The sequence below is a fragment of the Haemaphysalis longicornis genome, unplaced genomic scaffold (genome assembly GCF_048455015.1).
Source record: "Haemaphysalis longicornis isolate Haplotype H1 unplaced genomic scaffold, Haemaphysalis longicornis Haplotype H1 scaffold_10, whole genome shotgun sequence".
Taxonomy (NCBI): Eukaryota; Metazoa; Arthropoda; class Arachnida; order Ixodida; family Ixodidae; genus Haemaphysalis; species Haemaphysalis longicornis.
Genome location: NW_027526204.1, coordinates 16450714 through 16467006, shown reverse-complemented (window position 1 = coordinate 16467006; position 16293 = coordinate 16450714). Strand labels below are relative to the sequence as shown.

At 46.2% G+C, this 16293-nt stretch overlaps 1 protein-coding gene across 12 annotated transcripts in view; it reads right to left on the bottom strand.

Moving 5' to 3' along the window:
- The window catches only part of LOC144158232 (uncharacterized), a 70026-nt gene that overhangs the window by 30942 nt on the left and 22791 nt on the right, over positions 1-16293 (bottom strand). For 4 of the 12 annotated variants that reach the window (XM_077688946.1, XM_077688947.1, XM_077688953.1 and 1 more), the window contains 2 exons: positions 15630-15732; positions 9753-13209 (listed from right to left, as the gene is read on the bottom strand). In XM_077688946.1, coding sequence (XP_077545072.1) covers positions 11883-13209; positions 15630-15732 — 1430 coding nt within the window. In that variant the 3' untranslated portion in view covers positions 9753-11882. Of the gene's footprint in view, positions 1-5747; positions 6066-9752; positions 13210-15629; positions 15733-16293 lie in introns of those variants that run through there. The other 8 variants (XM_077688944.1, XM_077688945.1, XM_077688954.1 and 5 more) reach the window with 4 other exon arrangements.

Below are 16293 nucleotides of genomic sequence, written 5' to 3'. Positions count from 1 at the left end.
ACGTGCCAACGATTCTCCCATGCCTATTCTTCTGAGCTGGTCGAGACGTGCAAGAAACGTGACACACATATTATATTACGTACGTGTGGTTCTGCTTCAAAGTAAATAAATTTGGTTGATCCCTCTTTCATAGGAATCGGTAAAAGACGAAAGTGATATGCCTTCACAGGATCAGTTGAATGTTTATTATGCATCGCTATGAACTTGCACATCGCTATTTATATATCGTCGGTATGGCACCATCAGACTTATCAGTTTCGTTGCGACGACCTCAGCTGGCGCCAACTGTCGGGGCTCATTAGTATAGTGATGCACTACTTCACTTCACCTCTCCTAAACGGCAGCACCAGCGAAATAGAGGAGGTTATAGTGAAGATATATGGTGCGTTCGTACGGCTGTCTGCACTTCCGCTCATAGCACGGTCGGTAAAGCGCCTGGCGCTTCCCGTTGCAGCGACGGAGCACCTGCCTCGAATCCTGGCACAGCCACATTTTTCTGCCGATGTCATTTCTGTGACAGATGTGACGTCACTCCGATCTTGGTGGATTCCGGCATAAAAGACCTTCATGTTAAAATAATCTTGCTGCTGGCATTTTTAAAAGTGGGAAAGATAGATTTTGCACCATTGCTCCTTTACAACCCGAAGCAAGCTTCAGCATCCCTGGGCACGCAGTGGTTTATGGGTAGCGTTTTGACATGCTTGCGTCAACACAAATGTTGCAGCTGCCGGCTGATTACGTCTAGCGAGATCATTGTTTACACCATGGGTATGCTCCCACATGATGAGCTTTGTACAGACCGCTTATAACGAGCAGTTGGGCCTAACCTTCAACAGGTGGTGCTAGCGGAGCACTTGCCATGACTGGCCTTTAGCACAGGCAGGTTTCCGTTTCTGTCATAGGCTGCCATGGTGCTCAGCGAAGTGCGGTGAGAAAATGCAGAAGTCACAGGGGAAAACTTGCACCAAACAGATGTAGCATCTGCAATCGGGGGCCTCAAGCTGTCGGACGAATCACCATGCAAGTCTCACTGGCCGCAACTTCACAAACACTGTCCTTGTTAGTGGCCTTTCGCAATGGACCTCTTTCCGCACAGTGAGCGGGACACAGAGACCAGGCTGCGCGGGATTGCCATTCTCCAGCAAGAATTTTGTTCCAAGAACATCGGCAAGGGTGACTTCTTCAGACCGTAACGGAAGGCTGCCGGCAAATGCAGTGTAATGCACACCAATCTGCCTTGGCACTGTTGTTCTGAAGCATGCCTCCTGTTGTGTTTACGCGTTGCGTAAGTGTCGTCACGACACTCAGCCAGGCTCAGCCTGGCCGTTAAGGTCGATTGGAGTGCTGACTCCCACATTCTTGTCTAATTTTCGCTAGCGCATATCAGCTTTGCCATGGAGCAGAATATCTAATCTCGCGGTACTTAAAAGCACACCAACCACCGTTCATCGCACCACCAGCATGCCCCAAGCCCTGTCGTTCGTCTCTGATGCTAACCCATCCTTCTTGTGACAAGTACAGAATCCTGGCGTCAGTAAGCATAGCATGCATACCTGCCAACTCCTCCGAATTTTCAGTAACGAGTACGAATTTCGACCCGTCTTACGATTGTATGAATTTTTCCTGAAATTTTATGGATTTTCGAAAAAAAATGAGAACTATAAATGACACTGTGGTACCTTGTGCCGCCACGCGAGAGCAATACGTACTATCATCATCAGCAGAAGCTGCGTTTCTGTGGTCTTTTCGGAATGGGCTACGCATCCATATCCAGAACTCGCCACCACCTCGGCAAGCCTGTCCATACCCTGTTGCTCGCACGCTAATTAGGACTTCAATGCTCGCATCACTATTTGTATGACTGCTGCGTCCAATGCAGTACGACCTTTGGTACAACCGCGGCAGTTGCTTCGCAGTGCAATGGCGGGCTCAAAGCCACAACAGTGCTACTAAGTGTTTTTGCAATTGTACAAGTCAGAACGTCAAGTCAGAGCGAGAGAAAGCTTGTCACAGAATGTTAATCATTTTAAACTTAAAAATTAAAGTGCACTGCTTCACTAGTTGCCCCCCTCCCAGGGCCGCGGGTTTTGTGAATTTCCAAGTCACCAGGTTGGCAGGTATGTGCATGTGTTTCATAGAACTACAGGTCTGCAGACAACCCGAGCTAAGCTGCAGCGGCAGTGGCCTTGCACCGGAGGCTGCAGCTTCGATGTTATTTTCAACTCAGTTAATAATCTGTGTGCAAATCCGTGCATGCTCAAGAGATAAAAGTAGTGTACCAAGCAGTGGCTCAAAGCCATTTCATTTAAATCAGGGGTCGCCAACCTTTTGAGGTGAAGGGCTGAGTTGCATGAAGCTGACACGGCAAGAGCCGGAATGCAAATCAGGGTAGAGAGGGATTCTTTTGGAACGGTGCAAGGAAAGGAAGTAACAATGTTATCAGGCTCGGTGTGATGATAAGGGGCAATGCCAACTGGAAGCAATCCTGCTTTGCTCCTGTCTAATTCCATTTGAGCTTAAAATTGCCATGTCAGCTTTCAGATAGGAGGTGACAAGGGAGAGGGGGCTCTGACATTGTGCCGGAGGGAAGTATATAACTTTCCCAAGAGCAGGTTGCCAAGCCCCAATATGCATAGTTGCTGTGTTTCAAAAATAAAAAAAAATCTGCCAAACCACTATGGAACACAAGAATAAGACCTTAAGCAATGGGCAGTAGTCAGAACCGTGATCTAGGAAGCTTTATGGGACATTTTTCAGGACTTTTCGAGACTAGATGGTCTCTGAAGGTTGGCACACAATATCTAGTTGCCCAATAAGTGCCCATGCAGAATGACACTCGTAAGCTGCAAAATTCACCCATAAAGCCGCTCTGGGACTCACGTGCCCCGCCCTCACAGAAGGCCACAGCGAGCAATGCGTTCTTGAAGGCCGGCAATGGCATGTGACGTCACACCATCCAACATGGCTACACCAAGGCTGAAACTCACGAAACCGTGTATTTATTTCAGCAGCAGAGCAATGGAAGTCTTTGGGCGTGTCGGTTTATATCACCAAAACAAAACATGAAACATTAGGCTAATTTCGCACGCATCCAATGTCACAGCAAAACCTGGTGGATGGCTTATCTTGCAAGTATCTTGCTACAAGTGTATCCTCGAATTTCAGCGGTGTCGAGTGACCAAGATTTATGACAATCAGCCAACGTGCTAGATGCTGGAAGCTTACACGATACACACACGTGGCAGTGATTGTGTGTGCACCCCTTCGGTTGCCTTCTCTCAGAAGGAGGCAGTGTTTTAAACACTGTCAATTTCGAAAATAAGTGCTCAATGAAGAGTTTATTAGCATCCTTAACTTAAAGGAGTACTGACACGAAATTTCAAAGCTGAGATAACTATGTAAAACGCTTCCTTTTTATGAGGAGATATCTTCCAGCAAGTTTCAACAGCAACCGTTCAGCGAAACATAGTTAAAATCCATTTTAATCTTCGCCCGCACGAGAAAGCCCAGAGCGGGCCGACGTGACATCATCTGCTACGTGCCCCAAACTTCCGAAGTCGGGGCTCCTGTGACGAAGTCGACGCGCTGGCTGTGGTTGGCGCGCGCTGCTCGGGCGTGTGTACACGTCATGGTTTTGGGACTGACGTCATGCTGCCCGGGCCTGTGGGGACGGCGAAGACCTCGGCCGGTCTGGGCGCACACGTGCGCTCGCTCGCGCGCGCTTCCAGAGAGGCAGCGATACGGCAAGAATGGTGACGCCATGTCATACATGCTGTCATGGCGGCCGCTCGGCGTTTTTTTGTCGAAACCGAAACTGGCACGAATAAACGACGCCGTAAATAAATGTTTACGCTGCGCTCGACCGTCTAATCTGTCAATCTATGATTAGTGGGCTGGTAGGCACGCATAGCAGCGAAAAAAACGTAACATAAAAATTTCGTGTCAGTACTCCTTTAAGGCAGTGAAATTGCCAAACTGTTTTTGTGAAAATGAACAATGCCTATTTCTAGTCCATATATTATTAAAATTCCTAATCTTGTGTGTGTCCTCTCTTTCCGCTGTTATCTAGGGGCAGCCTGTTCTTTCATATTGCAGGGAGGAGGATAAATACTTTTGCTGGTAGCCTGTGCTTGTGCGTGTAGCCTTTTTTCTGTCCTGTCTTGGGTGATATTTGTTTTGGTGATATGAATCAACACAGGCTTCCATTGCTTCAGTTGATTTCTTATACATTGGCCGTCTTTTCTCTTGGTTCCTTCTGAATTCTTCTGTGTGCCCTACTGTGCTCATGCTTGCTACGTGCTGTTCCCACCAGGGTGGAACAGGGTGCATGGGTTTGGGAGCAGTCCTGGGAGCAGGCAAAAGTGCCTTTTGTAGCAGGCACGGATGAGCCAGAAAGGCCTTTTGGAGGAGGCTTGGAGCAGCCAGAAAGGCCATTTCGGGGAGATGTAACACTATTTCCCAACATTATAGTGCCTCCCTCACCTCCCTGCAGGCAGCTGCGCCAGCCCCCTGCCAATCCTGTCGGAGGGTGAGTGAACCACGCAGTAGCACAGCCAAGACTTCTCGGGTGAGCATCGGGCGAAACGTCATGGGAAATTGGCAAGGAGGATGCATGGAAGAGGAGACCACATTGAAATTATTTTTCTACTGAATAAATCTGCGTGAACACCCCCAGAGCGGTCAAAACATGGCCTAGGGATCCCATACTTCAATATGCACAAGTAATGGCAAAATGTTTACAAATTACTTCATTGTCCCTTTAAGTTTGTGAGGGAAAAGGACAACGCTCGTGCACTCCTACAGATCCTTCGAACGATCTTCAATTACTTTTTCTGTTCATCGTTTGCGTCCTCGCATACAAAAACACTAGTGTCAGCCACGATGCATTCGTCAAACAAAAAGGTGGCCAACAAATTCACATTCTTTCTGGCGACGCCCAAACAATACGTACAGCCGCAGACAACGATGACTCCTCACCATCACCCTCTGGGACATTTGCCGTCCCAGCCAAGGCGTTATTTTTTTTGTGCCTTAACACATGCAAGGAGCGTATCACTGGGTTCCACCTGGCGGACAAAAGGCCACAAAAAAGGTCTCCCTTCATTGCTTGGCTGGTGCCTGAGTTAAAGCAGCAACTGCTCAATGAACCCATATTCGTAAGTGCACTACGAAGAAACGAGGGACCACTGGACAAGCGGTTAAGTGAAGTAATTCGTATGCAAGAACATGCACTCCTTGTTAGCCAATTGGCACAGAATAGTACTACACTTTCTCTGATTTAGAAAAGTTGATTTGTGGAGAAGTGGGTTGAACTGGCAAGAAGAGAGCAAACTTTGCAGCCTTGCTGCTTTATACCACGGTGAAACCATCTCCACATTTTGAAAACTAAAAGGGTCATGTAGTGTACAATGTTTCCCGTGTATTTCGCACATTGTGCCATACATTAATTAGCATAAATGCACGGCTATTGTTTAATTACAGCGCAGCTTTTTCAGCGGTATGCGCTGCCTCTTTCACGCACGCTGAATGATATTTCAGCTTGGAAAACAACCTCCAAATGAGTGTAGCTGGTTTCGTGACCACGATTGGCGCCCAATGGAAAGCTCAAGGGGCCACACTCCTCAAGGGGCCACACGCCCGCGCGGCTCCGAGCAGTGCAACACGGGCCGTCCGATACGCCAACAGGGGCTCGGGACAAGTTGCGGGTCTGCAGAAGCGACAAACGCAACGAGCGAAGGCAGACCGACCTTTTCAGGAGAAGCTTCGGTGCCCAGAGAGATGCTTCCGCAGATCCCCGACGGTCTTCACAGGCACACGCGACGCTTTGTCTGCGCGCGGTCAGGCCGCGACCTGCCACAAAGACAACCGTGCGTAAGGCGTGAGCTACTTTTCTCATATGCGCCTTCCCGCGAAGACCACTTTCACACACGGCTGATCGCCAGCATTAAAGTGGGGCTCACAATAACGCGATGCACAGCAGAAACACGAACTTCCACCCAACTAGCGCAGTTCCTTGCGCTGCAGTGTTGTCATAATGTAGTGAACCCTCTAGTTACCAATTTTACCTGCCTTGAACGGCCGTCAGGGCCTGAGGCGCTGCAAGCATATGCTAAAGTGCCGCCACTCCGACGGTTACTTAAAGGCCAACTGCAACGAAATTTTCGGCTTCCTAAATGCACTATTTTCCGGTTATATAACCTTAAAAGTTGCTACCTGCAAAATTTGAAGGCCCAATTGTGTTTCGCTGCATCGTAAACGAAGATCAATAACGCTCTTTTCAAACCGAAACTGGAAATAAAAGGCGGCCATTATAGACGGCCGGAAGTGAGGTTACACTCAAGAATCGAGTGTGCGCAGCAGGTAAATTTTCCCACAGAAGACGGCGCGCATTCGATATGTTTCGGGTCGTCTGTTGCTTCAGACATTTAAAACATGCTTGAAAAAGGGTTGGGAAGTTCGTGCAAACATTATTACTTCGTTGCGAGCTGCTGAGACGCGCCTGTAGTCGTTCGGTAAAACGAAAACACAGGCATCGCGAGACGTCGTGGCGAAGCTGGGTGCACAAAAGGCCCAAAATGCAGTGTTGAGCGATAGATGGGCGCCGGAACAGCTAATGTACCGTGTGCCGATCTAACCATCCTGCGTTTGTCACAGAGAAAAAAAAAAAGAGCTACCGTGGGAGGGAAGGGTAGGGTGTAAGGGAAGGAACGGCTGGAAACGCTGATTGGTTAGCAGAAATTAACACTCCAGAAAGCGATCCGTCGGGTGTCCCTATTCGCACGCTGCGTGGGAACAATTTGTATTTTTAGTTCGCACGCCGCGTAGACAATTTTTATTTTTAGTTCGCACGCTGCGTGCCAACAAAACAAAATCGTTCGCACGCCTTTGAGCCTTCGTCTGCTTCGCGACCAGCGCGGCTTGCGCTGTCCCTTTTGAATCACTCTGGTCTCTGTTGTCAAGCTGCCCGCATAGCATTGTCAAACTGCCCGCATAGCTGTTAGCTAATCTGTGTTAGTAAGTAGCTCAATAGTTTGTTAGTTGCAGCAATCAATTGGATAAACACGTTGGATCCGCGGGGCCACACGTCGAGTTGTTCTTGGTTGAATGCTTGAATTGTGTTTCGGTGAGTTCACTGTTGAAGCTGACTTATACCCGCCGTTTACTTTTTCTTTTTCGTAAATCCGGTAGGCATTCTGATGTTACTCCACCGGGAAAATCTCTACCCCTGTAGTTTTTCTGGGCTCTATATGCGACCGATGAGCAGTTCTCGGAGAACCATCGTGTTCAGCGGTTAAGTGCTGCTCATTCAAATATGTATATTTCTAGGAATAGAGCGCTTGATACTTTGTGTGAGTACAGCAGGCACGTGCAAGATGCTGTGGTGAGAAAAAGCAGTGGTACATATTCATTTTACATTCTGCGAGTGTTTTGTTTACCATGTCTTTCAGAGACACGAAATGCAGGGCGGAAATTTTTGCATAACATGAACTTCTCAACGTTTTAAAGCCACAGTTAGGTAGGATTAAATAGAAGAAACTTTGGAATGTGAAAGATGTATCACGATTTTGTGGTTTTGGTGTCACCTTGCTGAATCCAAATATGTATTGTGTTGATAGGAAATATTTTAGTAATAGAGGTTAGAATTTGGCAGGTTGTTTTTGCCAAGGAAGCACCGCTGTCGTCTCATTGCGTTCAACATGGTAGAACCAACTGGAGGTAATGTATTTATGCACAGCTAATACTTTATGCACAGGACCATTAGATTTGTGGATATCTACAAAGGGATAGGGGAACTCGTAAATCAGCAAGGGGGAGCGGACCTGCACACATTTGAGTGTAACCAGTGTAAACCACACGGACAATAAATGGTATATTGTCTTTATCAGCAGAGAGCAAACAGGTTCGCGACGTGCATTTTCTTTTTCCGTCTTTGTTGAAATGTTTGAAATTGAGAGGGGCAGGCGCACAGTTAAGTTTTGTTTCGCTAGTGTTCTTACCTAATTTGCATGTATTGCAAGAGCCTGGGGCAGAATTTTGATGCAATACTGCACTACAGCGCATTTTTTTGTGCTACATGCACATTTGTGACGAGATGGTGAGGTAGGAAGTGCTGCAACAAATCCAGTGTAGTTACGACGTTAGGCCCCAGTGTTGTACCTGATGCTGCCGGTCGCACAACCTTCCATGTGTCTTGTAGGCGACACCATGGAAGGGCAGTGGCATGGCCTGCATAGGGTACCAGCAGCCAGATCTCATTGTGGTGTCCTACCCAATGTCTACACCTGTCATTAGCGGTTGACCCAACTACCACGTGTCTATCAAACCAGTGAAGATTTGGCCCTTGCTCAAGTTTCATATTTATGATGATTCTTCCTTGACGACGTTGGCCAGCTGTACTGCACTGTCACTACCTTGTCAACTAGGGACAACTGCATCGCCCGAACTCTTCCAAGTCTTACCTCCTTCTTCACCACAATGGGTGCACCCAAATCTCAGACAGCTTCACCTTTCTATCGTTACATGCTTTTAGATATACAGTCGAATCCACTTATAACGATACCGCTTATAACAATATATCGGATATAACGATGGACAACGATTGCACCGTCCAATTTTGTATGCTTTCTATGGTAAAATAACCCGCTTATTACGATGCTCCCGAGCCGCGATATCGGATATAGCGATTGAATCCGCTTACCGCGCGCGCCGAAAATGCGAAAATGCGTCACGAGGAGGAAGCAGGCGAGGTGAAGCGATCCCAGGGGAGGCCACGGAAGCACCCGACGATGAAGGGGTGCCACAGTTATGGTCGGCGCTTCACGAAGACGCGTCGGGTCTCGGCGATTTTCTCCATGCCGACGATGGTGTGGAAACGTCCGAGTACCTCAGTGACGAGGCGATTGTTGCGAGTGTGCGTGGTGCAGCGGACAGCGGTGAGAGCGACGACGACGACGACGCGGCTGAGCAGCCTACCCAGGTACTGTCATCGCACGAGGCCCAACGAATGATACAGTCCCTACGGGACTTCATTTTCGCGAAGGACCTCCCGCTCAGCTATGTGGAGCAATTAGATGCTCTCGAAAAAGATGTGCTTCAGCTTCGCGTGAAACAGTCAAAGCTGACTGACTGGCTTTTCTGCAAACGAGTAGTTGCACTACCTCACTTGCATGCTAATAAATTGTTTTGATCTCTCTTGTGGCTTTTTTTTTCTCGACCCGCTTATAACGATTATCGGTTATAACGATGGGATTTTCTTGGCACTTGGATATTGTTATAAGTGGACTAGACTGTATAGCCCAATTACTTTTCTATTCCCCATTCCCAAGTTTGCACCTCGCACCTCCACAGTGCTTTTCTAAAAAAACATTCAATTCTCAAGATTTTCTCAAATCGTAATTTTTTTGCATTATGATTTGAAAAGATGGGTTTCAGCTTGGAATTAACTTACAAATGTGAAGAAAAATCTGCTATGAAGGGCAGCTCTGCCTCAATACCTGCCGGACACTAAACAAAAAGGGAGCAATAGGTTTTCATTACTTATGCAGTTACCGAGTGCATTGCTTGCATTACTTATGCAAGCATTACCCAGTGCATCACCATGATCATTGTCGTTCTTGTCATTGTCTGAAGCCATAGTGCAGTCGCAGAGAAAGTCGGACTCGCTCTCGGAGACAAATTCGAGGTGTTAAGCAGACGTTGCTGCCCGATGTATTGCAAAAAAGCTGCTTTTTCTAGAGACAATGCCACCACCATCATTCCTCATCTCATGTTTGACACTATTTTTGTTACATTTGCCAAACAGGTTTTTTTTTCAAAAGTTCTAAAGGGCCCTTGGTACTAGAACTGATTACTGACCGTAAAATCACCTTTGGTGCCGAGAAGCACAGCATTAGCCGCAACGAGTGAGACTCGCGATGGCGGCGGCGGAGATGCCATGTGAAGAGGCAGCGGAGGACGCAGAATTGCCGCTGGTGTCGCGAGGAGGGTCCATTCTGGCTCCTTGACTCCGCTGCAGCATCCGGGTCACCAATGTCACGAACGCGACAAAGAGATGAGCTGAGACACGTACACGTCCGAATGCTAAGCCGTGCACCCAAAGACTGGGGCCCCATTTTATTCCACGCTCGTGGCGTTCATGGCTGCTTGCGCACCGGCGCCACGTGGCCCAGACTCATTGGTTGTCACTCAGCCCCAGTGCCATAGCTGCTGGAGTGCTGCCTCACCATAATGTCTGTATATGTTAAAGATTTTCAACTAATTGTGCGCTGTGTTCCTGGCCATGCTGAGATTGCGGATCAAATGGCCGCCGGTGGTGTCCTTACAGATACAGTGGACATAACAACAATACCGTATATGCTCCTCAAGCCACACATAAGACAACACTTTCGCAGAACATGGCAAGCTGACTGGAGTACACAGACAAGTTACCCATAATGAAACCACACTTAGGACGACACACTACTGACTCACACAACAGAATCATCGAAGTTGCCCTAGCTAGATTACAGATGGGCCACACACATGCGACGCACTCTCATCTGCTCACTGGATCTCCAAAACTCTTCTGTAGCAGGTGTGGGGAGGGCCTATCCCTAATTCACATTCTAATTGCATGCGAAGCAGTCCCCACAAAAAAATGCAAAGACTTCCCACAACTATACAAACAACGCATTCCACAAAAACCCAGCATTATTTGAGCAGATGATCCCATGATCCCTCTACAATGCATACGATCCCTTCTTGCCGTCATAATAAAGTAAACTAGATCTAGATTCAACAAATTTATGGCTCTGCCAAAGACAATAAAAGATGTAGCATAGACATACGTATAGGTCTTGCATACGTACCACTACAGTGTCTATAAATAGTACCAAGGTAGCATCCTGTAGGCAGCTTATAAAAGTACCATGACAAGTGCATTGTACAACTTTTCAATAGTACCACTAAGTTAACATCCTGTAGGCAGCTTATAAAAGTACCATGACAGGTGCGTTGTACAATCTTCTTACGTGATTTAGACAGATTTTTTGTTATAGGAACTGGGAATAGATGTAATTTTGACCCTGCTAGTACTTCTGGACATCTGCAATATCAATTGCTTACATCTCCAGGATATCTGTAGCTATTCAGTATTAAAAAGCCTGCCATACCTGCAGCTTTGCTGGCTTCCATCTGCACACTGTTTGAAGGCTCTGAATATTTTCACAAGTACCATTCAATCTATTTATTATACCACACTACACAAACCTAAAATTAGGTATTCAACACTGTTTACCTAGTTACCACATTTTAAAGCACATCGCAGAGACAAAACAATAAATGATCACTGCAGTTAACATCACGGAACTGGGTATCTTTTGGAAATCTCTTCTTGGTTGTACAAATTAGGTTTTTCACCACTTTACAATTTTTCATACCTTTTAGGTTTCCCTTTAAAAGACTTCTCTGAGAGGTGGTACAGGCAGCTTTTCACCTGTGCCCCCCATTGAAAAATAGCAAGGTTCGATTTATAGTTTTCATTCTTTTTCACAGGTTCTGCATAGAGGCGTTTTATAGGGTTGTGAATGTGGTTGTCAGCCAATTTTTGTAAAATAACTGCGTAAACTGATAACACTGATCATTGCGGAGTGCAGTAACTCATGATAAATTGTCTGTTTCAAAAAGCCCTCTCATCGTTCAACCACATGCATAGCCCAGGTATGCTTGCAAGTAATGTTTCTGCAGTGCATACACCCCCTTACTTTACGCCAATGTGCAATTTGTCACGGTGCAATATGCCAGTGAAAATTTAAGCAACCTTTTTGCTGCTGCACTGGCAATTTGACTTACCATTTTTATTTCTGACACGTTATGAAGTGTGCGTTTTGCTGGTATGCTTTTTCTCACATGTCTTTCTTAAGTGACTGTCGTACATGAATGCTGCCAGAGTGCAATATTTCATGCCTTTCCAGGTCGGCCATTTCAGAAAAAGTATTTGGACACAATCTGCACATGTAAGACTTCTTACCTGAGTGCACTTTTTCATGCCTGATCAAGTAGCTTTTTTCAATAAAACTCTTCGGACAGATACTACAAACATAAGGCCTTTCCCCGCAGTGCAATTTGTAATGTCTCGCCAGATTGTGTTTTTCAGAAAACCTCTGCTGACAGATGCTACATATATAGGGCCTCTCGCCCAAATGAACTTTTTCATGAATAGCAAGGCGAGATTTCTGCGCAAAGCTCTTCTGGCAGATGTTACAAACATAAGGTTTTTTGCCACAGTGGAAGATTTCATGATCAACCAGATTGCATTTTGTCTTAAAGCCTTTCTGACAAACTTCACACACGTAAGGCCTTTCATCGGAGTGCATTCTTTCATGACAAGCCAGTTGGCTGCTAGTATTAAAGCCACTTTTACAGATGCTACACATGTAAGGTCTTTCATTAGAGTGTATTCTTTCATGACAAGCCAGTTGGCTGCTAGTATTAAAGCCACTTTTACAGATGCTACACATGTAAGGTCTTTCATTAGAGTGTATTCTTTCATGACACGCCAGTAGGCGGCTAGTATTAAAGCTTTCTTTACAGATACTACACATGTAAGGCCTTTCGCCAGAGTGCAATCTTTCATGACGAACCAGATGATTTCTCGAAGTGAAGGCCTTATTACAGGTGCTGCACACAAAGCACCTCTCTGCAGAGTGCACTTTTTTATGGTGAGCCAGTTGGCGACCGTTAAGAAAACCTTTACGGCAGACACTGCACGCATAGGGCGAGTCTCTATTGTGCAGTTTTTCATGTTTAACCAGGTAACGTCTAAAAGTAAAGCTCTTCCGACAGATATCACACATGTAAGGCTTTTTGCCAGAGTGCAATCTTTCATGAGCCACCAGGCTAGCTTCCTGAGCAAAGTTTTTTTGACAGATGCCACACACGTAAGAACTCTCACCAGAGTGTGCACTTTCATCATAAATAGCTAGAGTAGTTCTGTATGTAAATTGCTCATTACTGCTGCTACACACATCGGAATCCTTGCTGGAGTGCATTCCCATATGTGAACACAGGCTGCGTTTTTTACGGAAGGCTATCTTGCAAATAGTGCAGATGTGAAGCATCGTGGTGGCACACCCTTCGCCATGATTGGTCTGGTCGTTGGGCTGGTCACAGGAAAGGCAGGAATACAGCTTCCCTCCAAAGAAGATTTTCTTCCCATCAGTGCAAAAATTCCTAGAAAAAAAATGAGACACAGAATTGGAATAATCTGTGCAGTAATAGCAAAGACCAGATAGATTCCAACTGCATGACAGAACAAACCAAAATATGCATACCGTTCTGAAAAATGCATAACATTCAGGCACAGAGTACCACTAGACACAGCCGAGAATGTCCAAGGTGCCACAATATTTAGAGCATTTTATGTCCCAACACACAGAATGACTGAAGCACTACAAAATCCCGGCAGTAGGTCCTACTTGCAGAGATCGCATTCCAAGTTCATCACTTAAATTTTCATCAAAGAAGACTAAGCCCTAATTAAGACATCACAAACAAGCATGAAAACTGCAAAGTAATCTTCCAAGAAAAATTGATTTGATTGATTGATTGATTGTGGGGTTTAACGCGCCGACGCAACGCAGGCAATGAGGCGCGCCGTAGTGGAGGGCTACGGATTAATTTTGACCACCTGGGGATCTTTATCGTGCGCCGAAATCTCGTACACACGGGCGTTTTTGCTTTTCGCCTCCATCAGAAAAGCGGCCGCCGCGGCCGGGAATCGAACCCGCGACCTCGTGCTCAGCAGCGCAACGCCTTAGCCTCCAAGAAAAATAAAAGCCTCCTACCTCTTCCGTGACCGCGGGAAAATTGAGAGGTTTTTAGGGGTCAAAGAAAACTTTTTTCAGCCAAAAACATTGGTTAGGCACTAATTACAGGAACACAAATTGCAAATTACTTCACGACCTTTTCAAAAAATCATCATAGTTGCGAAAAAAAAATTAAAATCAAAATTTTCGCCGAAGAAAATGATAACAAAGGAATTGTGTATAACAAACCATCGGTAGGAGAAAAAAATTAGAATATACATTTTGTAGGGCAACATTTCAGAAACACGCCCAAGAAAAAGATGTCAACTTGCACGGAACAGTTTGTCAGATATAAAAAGAATGTTAACACGCGTGGAGCTCGTGACGTGTGGTGAAGCCCATAGAGTTTCTCAAGGTAAGCTAGTGAGAAACTCTATGGTGAAACCCAACCTCCAATTCAAAATGTGCAATTTTCGGTGGTTCCCTGAAAGAGATCTGGCGGTTGGACATTATCAGAGGCACCAATTTGTCCCCACGTAACGTAAAAACATCTCTTCAATGACTGACTTTGTATTTACAGCCAGCACAGTATTTGGGACAAGCACACAATGCGGAAAAACATGCGCGAAATCAAAATCCGTGGTTGATGCTTGTTGACGTTCACTATCAGTGACCTCTCAAGACAAAAAGTTGCGCTTTATTATCATCTTCTGACTCGCTATTGTAGCCTTGCTTGCAGAAATGAGGTGCGATGCTCTATAATCGCGCAATGCAAACTTTGGCCAAGTAGCTGTTGCGCAATAAACAAGATCAGCACTACGAGCCTCCTCCATTGCAGCGCCACCAAACATTTTTGAAATGAAACAGTACAAAACTTAATGGAGGCTCCTTCCGAATAGACAGCTCAACTAAGAAGCAACACTAAACCCCCCGAGATGGCCTCGTATTGAAATGAAACTGGCAGGCGAACAGCTGGTTAGGCCAGTTTAAAGCACTCTTCTCGTCGGAACAGATATCTGGCGACTGGGTGTTATCTTTTAACTTGCATCAGAAATTCTAATCGATCGGGTTAGGGTTGGGTGAAATCAGAGCGGCACACTTTTTTCGAGGATCAGTCGCGGACGCTCAAGGTGCCATGGCAGGTAGGCTTGAAGGTGAGTAATGGCGTTGTAGCTAGCACCAAACATGAATTTCACGTTGCAGAAACAAAACCGAAACTTGTCAACTGTTCACGAATGGTCCTGTGGTGAGTAAAACTACAACGCATCTTAGAATGACGTGCGCAAAGACGATAAAACTGCCTAAAATCATAAAGTAGCTGTGCAAACAAGCACTGCCTGACATTTTAAGCCGATTTTATGGATTATTACTGCCAGAGTGCAAACCTGATGATTGGAAATCGTTTGACGATACACCGTTCGTGCCCTGACAACAAAAACCAAACACTGACGCAGAGCAATTATGAGTGGCACGCATTATTCGTTGGTAGCAGTGACGTGCGATGACCATGCCTCTTCTCCACACCTAAGTGGTGCAAACGGGTGTCAAAAATCATGTTTTTGTTGCGAAAATAAAAACAAAACTCATTTTGAAAGGAAATTTTTTGAGCTAACTCCACATAGCTTTGAGTGTTCTAGGAATGCCTGGAATGCTATGAAAAGGGGCGCCCAAGGTATTGTTCAAATTGAACTATGTATTTTGAATAGGCTTCGTCTCGAAAGAGTTAATACATGGTCGAATAAGATAACCTAAAAGATTGACAAGGTAACACGAATGCCTGTTTTAAGCCTGAGCTCCCCAGAGTGTTTGTGTTCCCCAAAACACACTGGAAGCATTGCAACCTACCCTGTGTTGCCAGAACGTGGGCAGCAGGAGCAGGCGCGAAGACCACCTTCTACCGCAACGTCAGTTCCATTTCCTGAAGCAGAGAACTGCTCCAAGACACAACCTTGGGGCAAAAAAATTAAACAATGGTTAGCAAATGCCCATATTCCTTCATCCAGTGTGGCTTGATAAGGGATAGCCTCAGCGTTATTCATGATTTTACTTTGCTTGCAAGAATAATATAACAATGTTTTACTGTCAGTGAAAGCCGCTCACCAGTGGCAGTAGAAATATGAATCGCAAAACTGCAGCTTGAGGGGAGAAACTGGCCTTAAAATGAACATTTTTATTAATTTGTCTATCATAGTGAAAATCACTGTGTACAGTGGGGTCCGCTGTTAAAGGATAACGGTGAGCGCGTGGCCACTGCACTCCGCGAAGCGCCGGCGCCGAGAAGTGGCGAGAATCGGAGACAGCCAGCACATTCGCACTGACCGCACGAGGCGGCAGAAGCAGCTCTGTCGTCTGCTTCGGCGCTCCGCTGCGCCGCTCAAGCTGAGGGATTTCGCACTCGAAGGATGTGAACGGCCGCGCGAAGCGGCGTAGCAGACGACATAACGGCTTCTCCCGCCTCATGCGGCCAGTGCGCATGTGCTGGCTGTCTCCGATTCTCGCCACTTTTCGG